Here is an 18,134-nt window from a genome sequence, read left to right on the forward strand (position 1 = left end):
TTCACAAGTCTCAACTATGTCTTTCTGAACTAAGGGGCTTTTCTGCAAGACTGAAGAAAAATGTAAAGAATGTCCTGGCCCTTTATTACAGGCCAAGCTTAAACAACAGAGCATCTTTGAGCCAAAGCCTAAAGCAAAGAGGAGCCTTTTTAGCCAAGTTTTTTTTCCCAGCCACATTTTTAGGGATCTTCCTCTTCCAACTCTATGAAACTCAGCCTTTGCTCCCTTCTGTTTAGTCTTTTTAATCCCAGGAGGAATAAATTCCCTGCACAGCTGAACCCAGACTGTTACCTAGGAACCACTACATGCAGCTGTGTTTCTTCTTGCTGAGAAAGTTTTTTGCCTGCCAGTTCTTGAGAAAGATGAAAGCATCCTAGTATGCCCACCCCCACTTTCCTGGTCTTTGGCACTGGCACTCACCTGTGGAATTTGTCCCTGGCTCACAGGATGCAGCACTGTGAAGGCTGTTCTGGAATCCATTCAGTTGCCTTTCAGTGGATGTCACCCTAACAGGTAAAATCATCAAATTAGACAGAGATAAGATGACATATACCAAGGAATAATAAAAGTCTCAAAAAAAAGAGAATTCTTCTAGTTTATATAACCTCACTGGGATTGTAGCTATGAAGCTGTGCCTGAACATGGTATGAAAAAGGCAGCGACAGCAACTGACTCCAAAAAGGCAGAGCAGACTCAAGCCACCAGCAAGACTTTGATGTGCCTAAAACACTTAATTGTCCCACATGCCTTGGAAGCTGATTCTGGAGGATAAAGGAGATAGTGAATGATTTTGGACCACCAAAGCACAACTCGGCTGTGGTCACCTTATTCCAGTGATTTGAAGTAAAATGATTAAGCGACCTTAGAACAGAAATGCACACACTGGCAAAAACATGCTCCATTCAGAAGTTAAGTCCTTGCATCTTGTCTCATTTAGGCAAGATTTCTCACTTGTCTTGGAAGCGAAGACCCACAGGATGCATTTAATCTCCAGTAATCCAGTGCCAGTCCTCAAGCAGATAATTTATGCAAATCTCCTGCATTTATCTCAGCATTTGAGTAACAGCAAAACTATATTCCGTGGAGTACAACTGCACTTCCTTTAACTGTTATAAAGATTCCTTACCAAACTGAGACCATGCCCTCCTACATAAAAAATAGTTCTGCTCACAAGGTGAGGTCAAGCTATACAGCTGCAATAATCTATTCTGTCCTTAAAATCTATACAACTGATTCATCTATTCCTGGTTTGTCCTCTCCTCCCTTATCCCTCCTTGCCTTTCTTCCTTCCTGCCCAACTCTATTCTGATCACTCCAGACTTCTGCATGTACACTCCTGTCTCTCTGCCAGAGTCCTTCTCCTTCACTCATTCAGCTCTGCAGTGTTAGACAGTTACTGTGAGCTCTTCCCCAGAAGAGCACTGTAATCTCCAATCCCCATGTGATGCCCTGATGACTAACAGACCCAGGCACATGTGCAGTTTCTATGGTTTTGTCTGAAACCTTTTGCTTTCAGATTTCAAAGTCAGCAAGTTGCCAGTAATCCAGGTGTTCCTGGCAGCTAAAAGGCCAGTGGGGGACTCCTGTATTTTATCTCAGTTGGATTTTAGTTAAATAAATTGGAGTCTGTACAGGAAAGGAGAGGGATGGAGATATGACATTTGCAAAACACAACCTCTTACTTCAGTCAGCCATAATTTGAAATGCTATTGTCAAATGAGGTGCCTGTTTCTATGTTTATTGTCTCATGGAGAGAATTTTGGATCAGTACTTATTGTTTCTTTTGCTGCTGATACTGCATGGTCCTTCTGGGAGCTGAGAATCCAGATGGATCTTTATGCTTCTTACATAGAAATTCCATGCTCATAATTAGGTTGTCCACTTTGTTAATGCAGCACAATGGACAGCCAAATTCAGCTCATCTCACCCTTCTGTAGGTAGAATGCAAGACTAGTGGTTGAAATTGTCATCAAGAATGCCAGCAAATACAACAACAAAAAAGCAAAACAGGGAACAGTCACACTTCTACTTTAAAGTGTGGTTTATGTTAGAGAATCTCCTTCTCTCTGCAGACTTTCCCTTCTTCTTTTCTGTCTACCCACAGCGTACCTTGATTCTTGCAGTTTCAACTGTCACCTCCACACAGCTCATCCTCAGATCTGCTTCTGGGTCATTGATCTCCCACCACCACTAAGATCACCTGTCGAGTTCTCTCTGCTGTCCTGATGGAAGCTCCAGTGCCAGAACATATTCACTGCTTAAACTGAGTTAATCCCTTTCCACTTTCTCCCTCCTTGGGTTGGCTGAAAGCCTACTGCCTTTCTCAGTTTCCTGCTTTTAATGTCTGTGTTGTTTTTGCTTCCACTTCTCTAATGCAAACCATTGTTATGTTCTCAATTTCTTCTTCTTCAATACTAACAAAAACAGTCCCCTCTGTCCCCTCCACTCAAATATCTGTTATTGTCCTTTTCTATCTCTTATACAGCTAACCTCTCCTTGAAACTGATACTGACTTCCTTCATTTAGGCACTAAACCAGCCCTCACTGCCCAGCCGTGGACTGCAAATTTGGAAGATGCTCTTGTTCCACAGGTGACAAGAAATACTTCCGTGACTAAATTTTGGACACCTTTGTTTTAACAACCTATTCCTAGGATGCTATGAACACATCTAACAGTCCAGGGGGTACAGAACTGACACTAATAAATTCACATCACAAAAAGCCCAGGTTTGACAAGAGGACAGCAACAGATGTGAAGACCCAGAGCCAGGGAGGCTTGTTCCTCTGTTGCTCTTGGACAGGGTATCTCTGCATGTGTATCTGTGTGTATGATCTGAGGCTAGCCAAGGGCTAAGAGCTACAGGCCTAGTAAGCCCAGCTGTGTCAGGGTGTTAAATCAAGGCATGTGTCTCAGATGCACTGCTTTTGCTGCCAAAAATGTCTAAGGGTCAGGCAGCCTGATTAACCCAGATGCTCAGGAGCTAAAAAAACAAGCGTGCCGCAGTACAGCAGTAGCAAAAAAGTGAAAGGGGTTCCAGTAACAGTTAAATGCTTGCTCTCCTGCTGCCTGTCCTCTTTCCAGTGGACACTCAGTTTGTATGTGTGATGTACCTGGCTCAATTAAGACATTTCACGCATGCCTGTGAATAAGCACACATGGGCAAGGCCGGATACAAACCAGAACCATAGTGTTTTACAGGGCTCGCTCTATGGCCATTGTTCTACTTTTGGCACATTTGCCAGGCTTGGCCAGCCTGACCTAGAACAGCTGGCTACTGCCATATCTAATTGCAGTCAGGACTCCACCCCACCATGGGATGGATTTCCTGAACCCTAGAGAAATGCATCACCTCTACCCTATTTCTGTACTAGTTACAATAGAGCAGAACTTTGGCTCTTCTGCTGCTGGCACCATGCAAAGCAAATATACAAAAGAAGAACAAGGTAGAAAGATTTTGTGTTGTGGTGTTGGGACTTGAAGGGAATATTTGTTTTGAAAAGTTTCCTGAATAGAGTTGTTGGGAATGACATTTACAGAGAGGTTCAGTACAATAAATTATGCCATGTTGATTAACATCCCCAATAGTTTGTGATGTTCCAGTCTATTGCTGGTAAACTTGGTGATCTTCTTGGGTTCTCTCCCTGCTAACATCTTGAACTATATGCTCCTTTTCTCTACCTGGCATTTCGTCTCTTTATATACAGTAGTCTAACACTGACAGCTGAATTTTTTTGAGATCTTTTCTTTGACTGATAGTTCTGTTCAAAGGCTGTCCAAGGCCTTCCTCTACTTGATGCTGTCATAGTTAGAGCAGGTTTCTGAGAAGTTACTATAGGAATGATAGTGCAGAAATTTGCATTTAATTTGAGTTAGTCATTCCTAAAAGCAGAAGGATTTTCTAGCTACCACCTGTACCAGTCCACTCTGGGTTCTGACAGTTGAGCTAATATATTTTTCTACTTTGCATGCTGTCATCTGCAACATGAAGATTCAACACACCAAATGCTGCTTCCAGGGACATCTGTTTCATTCCACAGCTTACGACTACTGTATCTGTGACCTCTGTCTCAAAATGTTGCTATCAGCAGGTCTCTTCATGGTTCACAGACCTGCCAATAGTAATGGCAACATGAGCAGTGGAAAAGACCCAATCTGACTCTCAGAAAGAAAGAAGAGCTTGTTGTGTTAGCTGTTCAAAAACTGTCTTTCTACTTGTGATATGAACACATTTAATCAAAACTATGGAGTCCCATGAGACCATTTTATGGGGCTACATTTCAGCGTAGAGCTACGTATTAAATAATTTCTCCCAGTTAGTCTTTTTCCACACCTTAATATGGGCCCCAGCTTTCCATTCTGTTAGCTTAAGCAAGGAGTCTGCTTTGGACATAATCCATTATAAAGTCAACCTACCACCTTTTACAAGTTGAGAGACTGAGAAAACAAGAGAGGCCAGGAACTGAGAAGACAAGACTGAATTGTCTGGCTGTTCCATTACTTTTTTCCTTTATGTTTTAAACAAGGAAGTGCCCAAGTTACTAGATAGTTTTTGAATTAGTCAGTAATGTTCATCTTTAGCATCTCAGACTGTTTGTAGTTGAGTTTTCCACTTCTTATTCTTTTCTTCCTCTTCTGGAAGCCACGTGTGCTGGCTGGGAGAGAACTGATAACACATGCAAGGAAGAGACAGCTCAAAAAGAGACAGAGTTGATCTTAGTTTGTCTTCACAGTCCAGTCTCTGGAGAAATTCTACAAACAACTTTAAGAAGATGATCTTTATTAAGATGTTAAAAGCCAGGCGGTGCAAGAGCAGACAGAGAAATAAGGACTGGCTTACTGAAATTTATGGAAAACAAACAAACAAACAAACAAACAAAAACCCCAACAACAAAAAAACCCCAGGCACAACACAAGAGCTTTAACAACAGAATGGGATTAGTTTCAGTGAGTCTTGTGGAAATAATATATAGCACTGAGATCTTCTTTGAGGAAAGAGATCAGGAAAACAGCCAACAAGTATTAGGGTGTAAGAGTGGGCAGCAAATAAAAAATTACCTGACCGAGAAATGAAGCAGCCAAAAAGCCAAAATTAGATTAGATGTTATGGAGAAGGATATTTGTCATGTCATAACCTAAGGATATGGTAGTCCCACACTGGAAAAGTGCAGTTCTGCATGCCACAATGCAAGTAATCTGACAAACTGAAGAAAATACAGTAAATTCAAGACAATTAAGGACTTGGCAGGTGGAACTACTATCTGAGGTTAACAAAACCTCAACAAGTCTAAGCAACATTAGGAAACTCCGGGAAGTAGAAGGATATTCAAAAGATGGAAAGTATTTGCAAGGGAAAGTGTTCAGGGTGGTTCAGGAAGGAGAAACAAGGTACAACAGGATGAAACAAAAGAAAAATTTATATTGCACATCAGGAGAAACTTTCTGATAATAAGGTTGTCTAGATTCTCAAATAGTCTTCTATAGCACATGGTGGGGTTTCTACCACTGGAGTTTTTTGAAAGCAGACTACACACAGTGTCCAAGAATACTTTGTACAGAATAACCAGGGACTATAAAGAACAGGCTGGAGCATGCAAGACATCTTTTTCTTCTCTAATCTATATTCCTTTGACACAGAGGCTTCTCTCCATTCACTTTCCACTGTTGATGCATCTCTGGTCTTTTCCTGACAACAATTAATGGATTAAATTAGACTGAAACACAGCAGTTTTTAAACGATCAGCTCTTAGTATGCTGGAAATATAGCTGGGCATTGCTGTTTTCCATGTAAGTGAAAAAATGTTACTGCAAGATCCCATGAATGGCAAGAATGGATTTGGAGCCTTGTGCTGGAGACTGAAAGGCAACTTGGAAAGTATTTCCGGAGTGGCTCCTTGCAGCCTTCAATACTTGGATTAGTTTTCTGAAATTCTGAAGGAATCTTTTGCTTTTTTTCTCCCTTCTGTGCATTTTTGGTGCTGAACTTTTTCCGGTTTTCCCACACTCCTGCCTGTCACAGAGCAGAAACCACAAAAATGCAGCAAAGTAAAGTCTGTCCAAGGAGCTGCAATTCCATCTCACAAGGATAAACATTTCCTCTGCCAAGAAGTGAGCACAGCACACCGGCATCTTCAAATACACATCCCTGCTGCCCGGCTGAGAAACCCACTGACATAGCCTGTCACCTGTACTAACATGAGCTACACAACATAAAAGAAATCAGACAGCAAACCCACCAGCACATACCTGCCAGACCTGATGCTCACATCTGCATTTGCTGAGCTGACAAAGTCTACTAACATCTTGTTTTCTTTTTAAATACTTTTGGGGGATTAATTCAGTGTGCTGTCTCTCATGATAGCAAGAGTACAGGCAGGAAATACACAAGCTTACCCAAAGCAGTTCTGTCCAAGCTCCTTAAATACACCGTGCAGTTCCAGATTTGATCCACGCACACTGACAGTGCCCTAGCATCTTCATAAGACTTCATAAGTCTTTCATGAGTAATCTTTTACTAAAACTTCTCTCTTTAAACAGGAAAGGAACACAGAACCAGGAAACCTCACAGGAACCTGCTCTGAAGGATCTACAACTCTTCTAGCTGTAGAGTAAGTGTAAGGAAGAAAGTTATGAATGCAATTTTTGCCCTTCGGTATTCAGGGATGAAACAAGTCTGAGGATATATGAGGAAAAACCTGATGAGGGATTTAGTCTAACGCAGTTCTGTCATTTAAGAAGAGACAAACAGAGAGCTAAGGAAGGTACCAAGAAAGGTAAAGGATAAGAAGAAAACCCAGAAGTCTTGCTCACATTCTCTCATAATGCACAAAGGAGAAAAACACACCAAGAAATGGAAAGGAAGGAAACTTTCAATCAGTAAGCAACATTTCACAGTGATTTTTTTGTTTGTTTTTAAAGATAACACATGCCAAATCCATCTACCTTAGAATGGCAAGCACTATATAACTAAAAGCTTAGTAAAAGTTAAAAGAAGGATTTCCACCGATAATGAGGAAAGCTATCATTACATTAGGCACAATGTAAACACTTTAAATGAAATAAACACTTGTGCTTGAAGGCATAAGTCAATCATTTTGTGTTAAATTTATGGGGAAACTTGGCTCAAGGGCATATTAGCTTGTTAAGGATATTGGTTTTAGGTTGGGGGTTTTTTGGCAGCTTCTTCTGACCCACCAGATTCTAGTCCCTATCAAAGATTAAACATGGAGGGAGTGACTCAGGTGCCTAAACATAGATGTCTAGTACCATACTCGGTACTCTCAAGTTGAGACATCTGCATGGGACTGGCAGATACAACACAAGATCCACAGAAGACTTGTGCTCATCTGGAACAGCAGCTGGAGGTCAGGTGGAATAGCCCCAGGCATCCAAAATGTCACTAGCAACCTGTACTTAGGTAACTGAATCCCATCCTGGAACAGATACTTCCCTGACTCAATGTGGCAGTTCCTGTGTCCTTATGTTTGTATGATATTACAATCTTACCTACTTCACCATTGTGAAACACGAAACTGCAACATAGTGCACACCTATTTCAGCACACAAATCTCAGAATAACCTGAGCTGTATCTTTGACAGCACAGCCAAAAAATTCTATGTCAGAGGTGCACGTAGACAGGTTCTTCTCTGATATTCCTTCTCAGGGGAACCAGTGCCAACTCCCTTTTGTGGATGGGAAGAGAAAAAACTTACTTGGAAATCCTCTGGGCTGCAGCCTTTCTGATTGCTGCCTGCCTGTGGTTGGCTGGAGGCTTTGGAACCAGCTGAGAAGGTGTATTCTGGGATGGCATCACTTTGTGCAAACTGGCTGCCTTCTGGATACTAGAAGTGGCACTTGATGTCTTGCGGGCATCAGAGCCAGCTGGCATAGATATATGGCTGGTGCTGGATTGTGAGTAGCTGGCAAAGAGAGCCTGGTAAAAAAAAAAAAAAAGAAAACAAAAATAGCATAGTAATTTGTGATTACCTCTGAATATTGCTGAGATTGCTGATGGAGGTGGGTAACATTTTTGTGAGGGATAATATCTGCCTGGTGAAGGCAACCCCAGGTCTCTAGGGACAGTCCCACGCATAAAAAGAAGAGTTAAGTGGTCAAGTCAGTGAAGTAGTTTTTAGAGCTTAATTTTATACCCTTGGAAGCTGGGTCTAGCTTTTAGGAAGGCAGACAAGCTCATTACTGCCACAGAATTATACTACTCTGGATTAAAAACCAAAAGGTCTTACCCTCAATCTAATCTTGCAGTGGGCTCCCATCCACAAAGAAGTAAAGCTTTTATTGCTTTGACTGACTTTCTGCATTTATCTTGCTAAATTATTCTTTGTGTGGGAGGTGGGTTTGAGACACAGTTCTAGGAAAGAAAAAGGTTATGGGGAAGATGTTACAATGCCAGTTCTTCAGTCTAACCCTGTAGGTGCTTGGAATAACAGAAATGCTCTAGGGCACCTTCTCAGCAGCTGACAAAAAGGAAATCCCCAGTAATACCAGGGAACAGAAAATATTTCTATTCCTATAGCAGGTGGGAGAGTAAGTATGTTGGAGATTTGTCACAGGGAACAAAAGAATCCGCATGTTATGAGACACCGGACAACTGAGCAGTGGACTGGCAAAGCAGGGAGTGGGGAATGGTTCCCTACGGGAGCTCTGCAAATGGCTCAACTCTTTTCAGAAAGGAACAACCTGCCGGGAGTTCTGACTTGCCTTTCCTCGAAGTCAGTCCGATTCCCAGGACAAAGAGGCAATACTGTAACCGTGTAGTTTGGCAGCTAGGGGTCAGTGATAGGAGACGAGGGGAATAGCTGAGCACTCGCCAGTCACCTCAGCATGACCCTGGGAGCAGCGCCCTTCACTGAGTTTGTCCTCAGTTTCTTCTCTGGTGAAAAACACACAAAGCCAGAGTGTGAGTGGGCTCCAGGCTCCAGAGAAAACCACAGTCTGAGGGCTGGCTGAGTCTCAGCACACAGACAGGAAAAGCCCCTCTCCCCCGCAATTCTCTGGCAAATGGCAGGGCAGTGGTGTGTGGGAAGGCGTTTCTGACAGGCAGAGCTCTAGGGAGAAAAGGAAGTGCAGGAGCCAAAACAGGCCTGTTTCCTAACCAGAGCTCACTGACAAGATGCCCTTAAGCTCCCAGTCCTTCTTAACCTCTCCCTTCCCTGAAGCTTCACCTTGATTGCAGCTTTCAGTTTTTGATTAAGTAGCTGGTACAAGTGCAGAAGTCTGGAAAATAGCAGTCCCAGCCCACCTGCGCCCAGCAAAACAAACTAAAATGGAACTTAGTTTAGCCTCCTGCATCATGGGGCTGGGATGGAGACCCTCAAGTCACTGCACACCCTTCTTATTCAGGGGTGACATTTCATTGTGCTCTGTTTGATATTCGCATATTTCCTGTAAGTTTCTTGTTGTTAAAATCACTAAGAACCTGGAGTCCACAAAGCATACCATCTTAACCCCTTCCCTTTGTTAATACGCATTGGCAAGGAAGTCCATGACTCTGAAGAAACAGCAAGCATGGATGCTCTAACAAAGTCTGGGCTGAGACCTGCCTAAAGAAAGGTCATGGATGCTTTTCTTGGGGGTAACGGACTTCGAAAAAAAGGCCTTTGTCTCCACACTGTGCTGAGATTCTGGCTGCCTTCCAGGCAAGGATGGGGAGACTGGAAGCTGACACGGACCATGGCTTCTGGATTCAGCTACAAAGCACACTGCCCTGCTGTGAACTCCATGGGGACAGGACAGGAAACCAGGAGAAGCTACTGTGCAAATAAAGAGGGCAGCTGGGGAGAGCAGAGCCTGACCACACAAAGGGTTGGGAAGAGATTTTAGCACATCCAAAAAGTAGAAGACAGGCCTCATCACTCAGGATTCTGAAGGCTTAGGGTCTAAGGAGAGCAGAAGCCTAGACAAACTCTGACAGAGGCAGTCCTGAAGCAGGTAGCACCCTACAGCTACTGCTGCTGCAAGTAAAAAAACTTTGAACCACACTTCCCAGGCTGGCAGATTTAACTTGATGTTGAGGAGACATTTGCTTCCCTGACAAGTTCTTAGGGCTACAGGTCCAAAAAGTACTTAGAACGCTATGAGACTTTTTAGCTAAAAATCATGTAAAGCATTAGTCAGTTAATTCTCTTGCATAATTCTCTGGGGAAGTAGGACAGCATTAACCCCATCTTGCACATGAGGAATGTTAACACTGACAGAGAAAGTGATTTTCCCTAAGCCAGAGACTGAAGCAATATGAAAAGCTAGGTTGAGAGCTCAGAGAAGATCCTGACTCCCAATCCCATAACTGCCCCATTAGATCACACCTCTACTTGCTTCCACGTCTACCCATGAACACCATACATAAAGTGTTATCTGTACAAAAATAGTAGGTTTTAATTAGAAAATCTGAATATGTACAGCTTGTCAGTAAGGACGATGCACATCTAAGAGTATTAGCCAGTAGCAGCTGAGCTCGGGCTGCTCATGATTAAAAGCAGGGAGGTACTGTAGTACTTTGAAGAAAAGCAGATATATTAATGATCTTCAAAAACAGAAAGAATGTTCCTGGCACTTACCATCCCTGTATCTAACACCCACCCCTAGCACAGTAACAGAATAAATGTTGCAAGCAAAAACATGTTCATTCTGTGACCAGAGGAGGTAATTAAGCTCATTTCCTGAGAATCTGTCTTGAGGCTGAATCTTACAGTATTTAATATAAAGTATGCCTCAAATTATAGCTCCTTTCATGGGTTTGGGGCATTCTTGTGTTGATTTTGTGCTGCCTAATTAGGAGTGGCCTTATGCTGCAGCCTTTGCCTTAATGGCAACAGTAGTTGAATCCCCTTTCCAGATATATAGCTCTTTATCTTCATGAAATTTATATGAAACATAGCTTTGAGATTTCTATCCCATAGTTGTTCAGTTTGAATTGGATCAGCAAGTCTGAAAATGATGAGACTCAGCAATGTATAAGAACTGACAGACAGATGCACACACACGTGTATTGCATAAAGATCTGTGCAGCTAGTTCCAAATCACTAGCACTGGAAACTGAGATGTTTATAAGCAATAAACAATGACAAGGATTTAAGTTAAAAAAAGAAAAACAAGCAAACCCAACAAAATAAAACACACCACTTTTAGAAAGTCAACTGCATTTCAGATGACACTGCAAAAATACAGAGAATTAAAAGGCTTGGAAGACCTTTGGAGTCATATAAATTGTTTAGTGAAGATTCTTTTGAACACATATTAATGCAGTCAGTTAAATCAGTTTGGATGCAACAATAAGTTGAGTTGAAAATTCACAAAGTGGTGATAAAGAACAGGCTCAAAATGTACTATTAACTGCCACAGTGTTACACTGCAGTAAGAGAGGCATCTTGAGGTCATAAAGAAATTTAAAGATGACCAAATTCACAGTATGCACAGACCGTCCTGAAGCATGTCTTCCTTGGTAAACTCTTCAGAACAAGACTAAAACATATTAAAATAAGTTGACTTGGTGCCTTCTCCTTTGTCTCTCTTTTGGTACTGGGAGGTCTCTGGGGCAAGGATTGGGCCATATCATTGTACTTAATACATCTGGGCATTACCATAATTCTAATAATAGTGACAGGATCAGAAACATGGGGACAAAATTTCAGCTGGTATAAGTCAGCACAGCCTACTACTTTCAGAACAGTTGTTCTGCTTTACTTAGACTGAGACTCAGTATCACAAGACTCAAATGGAAAAATAGCAGTTAGCACATTTAGTGGGAAAACAATCTGAGGGAGAAAGCTGCATAACAAGAATGAACAAGAGACTGAAGGGGAAGAGAGACTGCAAATCTGACAGCAGTCCAATATATAATAGTTTAGAAAACAGTTTAATGATGTTTAAGGCTGCATTCATAGAGACCCTGTGTCCTCAGGCAAGAATAATGTAGTTCTAGGAATATTATTCTGAATAGTCACCATTCCCAGTCAGATCTAAATAAACTGTAGGGAATTCCAAAGAGAGTCATATAAATTAAAAGAAAAAAAATTTTGCTGAACTTAATAAAATGAAAAATATTTCAAAGAACATACCATTTTTAAATGATTGAGAGGAGAATTATTTAAGATTAACTTAGCCCAATGTTTTATAGCATAAAATCTACTTAAACTTCTGATTGAAAATGTGATAATAACAGACCACACAACTCATTAACATGATTTATGTCTTGTTTAACACGACCTTTTTTGATATAAGCAGGACTGATGGGGATCATTCCACTATATGACTGTACTTTTCTTGTTTTAATGTAGCTTTTTTCCCATGTGAAATGTTTGGCATAAAATTCTAAACCCAGTAGATGCTAGGCTAAGCAGACAGAACACAACCACACAGAGAAGGAGGAACCTCCCTAACAGCTAATGGCATCTTTCCAGTACAGGAAACAATTAGAGAATAAACAATGATGGTATATTAACTGCCTTGCCAACTGCAGCAGTGATACTAACATCTAGGTCATAACATGTCACATGAAGTCTCCTTTAAACATTAAAAATACTGCTATAAGCTCATTTTTCTTGTCTTTTGGTTAGATTCCTGTTCCTTGATTTTGTTGATACCAGATTTAAGCTTCTTGTCTCCACTTTCAAACTCTGCCCCTTTCTATTTTTTTCTCTTTTCTCAGGCTTTGCATTGTCTCTGCTCCTGGGCCCTAACACTGCATCCATTTGTTTGTTAGATTCTCATCAGTCAGTTGGTGTTTTTCTTTTTGTCCAGGGAATGAAGTACCTATTCTGGCATCAAAGATCTATTTCCACCATACTACACTGTGTCAACTAACTTCCACATACAGTGAGTGAAAGTTGTTGGTTATTATTCCTCTTCCTCCACCTACACAGTATTTGCTCCTCTGCAAATTGTTAGATGCCTGGAGGAGAATTCATCATTCTTAAGTGTCTGGAAAGTGCTCAAGCAAGGATGGGTGCTGCCACAAAGAAGTATGCAATAAGCCTTCATGGTAAGATACATCCACTGCATGGCAGAGGGACTATTTCTATTACACAAATACTTGACTAGGAACTTCCATGCTTTCCAATGCATCCATCTCATCTCCAACATGTCAAACTGATTAATGTACAGGCAGAAGCATTTGCCTGTGTTATTAATCATGGTGCTTCTGTTACTTGTTCACATGCTATCCGTATACATAAGACTAGTCCATTTGTCAGAGAGAGAAGGAAAGACTGGCACCTAGTCATGTTGTATGGTCATGCCATACTCAGGGTGTGCCTTGAGATATATTAATAAATGCACTCCAGCTACTGACAAATGGCTAGCCTGCCTTCCAACTGTAACAAGAATTTGAATGACCAGCTGAAACAGGCTTGGAGATGTCCTGCATGCATTCCCCAAAGTAGAGAGACCATGACACTCTTTCAAGTGATAGGCATTCCATTTTGGGGGATATATTTCTTCTGTTGAGAGGAGGCTGAGGAATTTTAATGTAGCAGGCAAGACAACAAAGGATGGAGTAGATCTCAATATGTGGGAAGGAACAGCAGGGAAAGAGCAGGCAATGGGAGTGTGCTGGTTTTGGCTGGGATAGAGTTAATTTTTTTCATAGTAGCTAGTATGGGGCTATGTTTTGGATTTGTGCTGAAGACAGTGTTGATAATGCAGAGATGTTTTTGTTACTGTTGAGCAGTACTTACACAGAGTCGAGGCCTTTTCTGCTTCTCACACCACCCCACCAGCGAGGAAGCTGGGGGTGCACAAGGAGTTGGGAGGGGACACAGCCGGGACAGCTGACCCCAACAGACCAAAGAGACATTCCAGACCATATGACATCATGCTCAGCATACAAAGCTGGGGGAAGAAGAAGGAAGGGGGGGATGTTCGGAGTGACGGTGTTTGTCTTCTCAAGTCACCGTTATGCGTGATGGAGCCCTGCTTTCCTGGAGATGGCTGAACACCTGCCTGCCGATGGGAAGTGGTGAATGGATTCCTTGTTTTGCTTTGCTTGTGCGCATGGCTTTTGCTTTACTTATTAAACTGTCTTTATCTCAGCCCATGAGTTTTTCTCACTTTTACCCTTCTGATTCTCTCCTCCACCCCACTGTGAGGGAGGTGAATGAGCAAGCTGCATGTGCTTAGTTGCTGACTGGGGTTAAACCATGACAGGGAGATAGGTGGCTTAGGTAGCACTGACTAGGAAATGTGGTAAAGCCACGCAGACTAGGATAAGCTACATCAGCTCTGGGGAAAAAAAGAGGACAATTGATGGCCAGCAGGAAAAGTTAGGATGGAAGTCAAAGCAGTTTGAGTGGGAAAGAGATGTAGGGCAGAGAGTGTGTAAGCAGCAGAAAAGAGAAGGCAGTTCTTGGAAAGGCCAAGTCAAAGGACTTGAAGTCTGAGAAGCTAACTAGCAGAAGGAATAGGTCAGGGACAGGAAACTAGAGAGGGAGCAAGGGATAGACCGATGAAGATGAGGGTAGTGTAGTGACTGGGAGAGGCATCAGAGGATCAGTGCAACTGTGACTGGAAGGGGAGGACTGGCTGGCTCCATACAATGTCTAGTGGAAGAGGAAGTGTCCAAGAGACAATCATTTTATTAAGATGTGGCTTTCACTACAGAAAGTCTGAAAGCCCCCATGTTCAGCAAATACCTTTCTTCATTAATGGCAACTTCATTGCAGCCTGAGCCCTGCGGCATGGCAATGGCCTCAATACTGCAACTCCAAATTGCTTGGCTCAGGAGGAGAAGGGAGGGAGAGAAAGGAGGGGGACGTTGTGGGGGTGAGAGGAGGTTTAACAAAGAATCACTTTAACAGAAACTCCTGAGTAATGGCTCTGCCCCAGGCCAAGAATAACATCAGCTCAATGTCAGCAATTAGAAGAGGGCTCAGCCAGGCCCCATGGCCAGTTCCAGCCTCCTCACAGGCACAAGCCAGCTTACAGCCCTTTCCTGAGCTCATAAGCAGCCACAGCTGCCCACCCAGAGCCCCTTGGATGGAGATGAAAGGAAGACCTCCTGCTCAGAGGGGGAGCAAGAAGACTGTAGGTGAGGGAATTTGGGGGTGGAAACTGCATGGTTAAGTGAGGGCCTTGAAAGGAGGAGCACAAGGAGCAAAGGCAGAAGGGCCTCTCCTTCAAGATGCTCCCAGAAAAGGATGAGGGCAATTTGCCTATAAACTGATCTCAAGGACCCTGACTAGTGACTCATCTGTTTCACAGGAGGGAGAGTGGGTGTTCAGACCTCCGCGTGTTAGCTCTGTTCATGGTTTTGTTGGAGTCCAGTCCTGCCACACCGCCCAGCAAATAGCTTCTTCCTAATGGAGATCAATCTCTTTTGAGTGAAGGTTTGCTCACCCAAAGACTTCCTTCCCTTTACCAGGGAAGCCTTTTGGACACCACTCAGAAGAAAGAACACACCTCTCTCTCCATACCAACAAGGAAAGGTAACGAGTGCATCAATAAACTCATTGTAACCTTGGAAGATTCCTCAGGCAGGATGGAAAGTGGTCCACCCTTAGCATCTAGGTGTCATCCAGAACATCAACAATACAACCCCTTTTTCATATTTCCTCTAGCTCTTGGACACTTAACCCATCTTTTCTCCTTGCAATTTTAACAAAGGAGTCATGTATCCACTAGACAGTTACATACAAGCAGCGAAAGGAAATCTTAAATGTAGTAATAACAAAAGGTGTAGGTGGCCTGGAGAAGATTTTCAGCATTGCAGAGAAAACTTGCATCTGGCATCAGGGTCAGTGGCCATGCCTCCTGCACACTGAAGGCTCTTAAAAGAAATGAATGCATTTCTTCAAAAGAATGAAGGTTCTCCTAAATGGTTTTTGAGTCCTGTTAACATACTGCTCTTTTGATAACTGCATCATATGAGAAGACATCCAAGAGGAGGAGAATTTAGTCAAGATGAAGCCTTGATGGGGTCTGTTTGCCACAAAGGACACAGCTGCCAACACAATTTCAAGACCCTATGTTTCGAAACACTGAAATACAACAGTGACCCAGCCTGAAGCCCTACTCAAGAAGAACTCAAGTCAAAACAGCAACATATCATCAGTGACAAGAGTAAATAATAAAGAACTGTGGAGACTGTAGGCAGTTCTAAGGCTGTCTGAGGCACTATAAGGTGATACCCTGAACTGGTGCAGAAAAAGCAAGCAGCAGCATGCCAGTAGCCAGATGGAGGAGGACACCAATGCAGTAGAAGCAGCCATTGGGAACTACAGCATCAAAATGCTATCAAAATCACTGCAGGTAGTATTAGTTTTATTGCAACCCCCTTGAAAAGCTACTTCCTTCACAAAAGCTGTGCCATATGTACTGGCTTTGGGTTGGTTCTGCACATCTAAGACTCAGTCAGCACTGCTACATCCCAGGCAGGATTTGTTCTTAGTTACCTGGTGCCGGGCTTGGCTTTGCTCCAAAAGCTGTCGTGACTGAAGTTTCTGCTGCTGAAGTTGCTGCACAGCAAAATGGAGCTGATAGTTGGGATGTGCCAGCGGACTCTGTGTCACCTTGTTGTAGACACTGTTCTCCATCTCTTTGTCCCAGGCAAAATGATGATTCTCTGGAGCCCTGAGAAAAGAAGAGCCATCACTCTTTCACCACTCTGCATATAAGGACTCCTGCTTACAAGGCACTGCTGCTTCCTAAAAATCCCTTAATACTTAGTGCGCTATGAATTTGTATTAAGTGGCTCCAGCAAGCACAACACCTGCTAGAGGTGCCATGTGCCAACTGCCATCTTGCTAAGGAGTTTCTTGAATTCCAGGCTTGGACTATATTACTAGCCATAACACCGTGCTTGAGGAGAACAAAGGAAAAGAGAAGAAAAAACTCTAAACTGGAGCATGTCTGTGGCTGATTAGCATTGAAGAGAGGCAGAGTTGCAGCAGGAATAGAGTAAGGATTCCCATCACTAATGTGATAATTATTTATTTGGATTTGTAGAGATTTAGTTAATACACTAACATTTAGGCTTACACCAAGCACATACATGCTGCAGTGAGTGGAAGAGCAGACAGACATGCAGTACAACATCCACAGAGAGGGTAAAGGACTGGTAGGGTAAGGTTGCAGCTAGGGCACATACTGACTCCATACAGTTACAATCCAAAAGACCTTACAATCCTGAGGAGACTGAAGATAGGCTCATTTCTTTCATCATCAGAGTAATGCAAGCCTTTCCCAGAGCAGAAAAGGCCTCAAGCAAGGAGGCAGGAGCTCTTACAACCCAGGCTTATACAGTGGGAGTTCAGCTGTGGCCTGGAACATGATAAGTACCAACAGGAGCTCTCTGGCTTGCTTTGAAGTTTGTAAGGCTTGGCAAGAAGGCAGCACCAACACACTTCCGCGAAAGGCCGAGGGGCTTTGCAGAGAGCAGGTGGCAGACTGACAGGACCACAAGGTGTCCTGAAGAGGCTACAATGGCCCAGCCACTCACAAATCCTGTCCTCACAAGACAAGATGCCACATGACCCACTGAATCATGACACTCCAGCTCATAAAACCTTCAAGACTCAACACCTGAGCTCCCCAAGTTTCTGCTCATCTCTGTCATGTTTCTCACAGCCACTCTTTCCAAACATTTCTTTTGGATTCCCAGGGCAGACTTCCCTTGAATTTCCTATGCATGTCATAAGTAACGGATGTAAAAGATACTTGGTGTCTTTTACATTTCATGCCATGATTTGGAGTGCTGGTCACGGTTTTGACAAGGGAGTTGACGGCAATCTCCTTGCTTCAGGATCCTACCAAAACATACAACCTAGACTCTTTGAACATGTCACAGATTCCCGTGAATGTGTTGCACCTTCCCCCACTAGCTTCATCATCACAGCCAACCCTTAAAATATTCAGAAGGAAGTTTCAAACAAGACCAGAAGCAACTGCCTCTCCCTCAGAAATAACCTAATGCATCCCTTTTGAAGCAAATTGAGGACAAGGACTCTAAACACTAAAGGGTCACTCTCCATACTCAGCTCCTCCTTACAGAGGCGTAAGGTAACCCAGTGGAAAAGGAGCGCAGCTGCCAGCATCTCCACCCTGCATCCTCCAGGCCTCCTCCTGCCCTCTACCACTTTTGCTCTTATGCTCATTGGCTGTAGGTAGCCTTCTCTAGATTTCTCT

The 18,134-nt window shown here is 42.9% G+C and overlaps 1 protein-coding gene across 9 annotated transcripts in view; it reads right to left on the reverse strand.

Moving 5' to 3' along the window:
* Positions 1–18,134, reverse strand: part of TTLL5 (tubulin tyrosine ligase like 5) — a 154,531-nt gene that overhangs the window by 17,875 nt on the left and 118,522 nt on the right. For 6 of the 9 annotated variants that reach the window (XM_049825349.1, XM_049825351.1, XM_049825350.1 and 3 more), the window contains 3 exons: positions 16,403–16,580; positions 7,712–7,932; positions 421–506 (listed from right to left, as the gene is read on the reverse strand). In XM_049825349.1, the coding sequence (XP_049681306.1) occupies positions 421–506; positions 7,712–7,932; positions 16,403–16,580 (485 nt within the window). Of the gene's footprint in view, positions 1–420; positions 507–7,711; positions 7,933–16,402; positions 16,581–18,134 lie in introns of those variants that run through there. The other 3 variants (XM_049825353.1, XR_007509139.1, XR_007509138.1) reach the window with 3 other exon arrangements.

This window comes from Accipiter gentilis, chromosome 22 (assembly GCF_929443795.1).
Source record: "Accipiter gentilis chromosome 22, bAccGen1.1, whole genome shotgun sequence".
Taxonomy (NCBI): Eukaryota; Metazoa; Chordata; class Aves; order Accipitriformes; family Accipitridae; genus Astur; species Astur gentilis.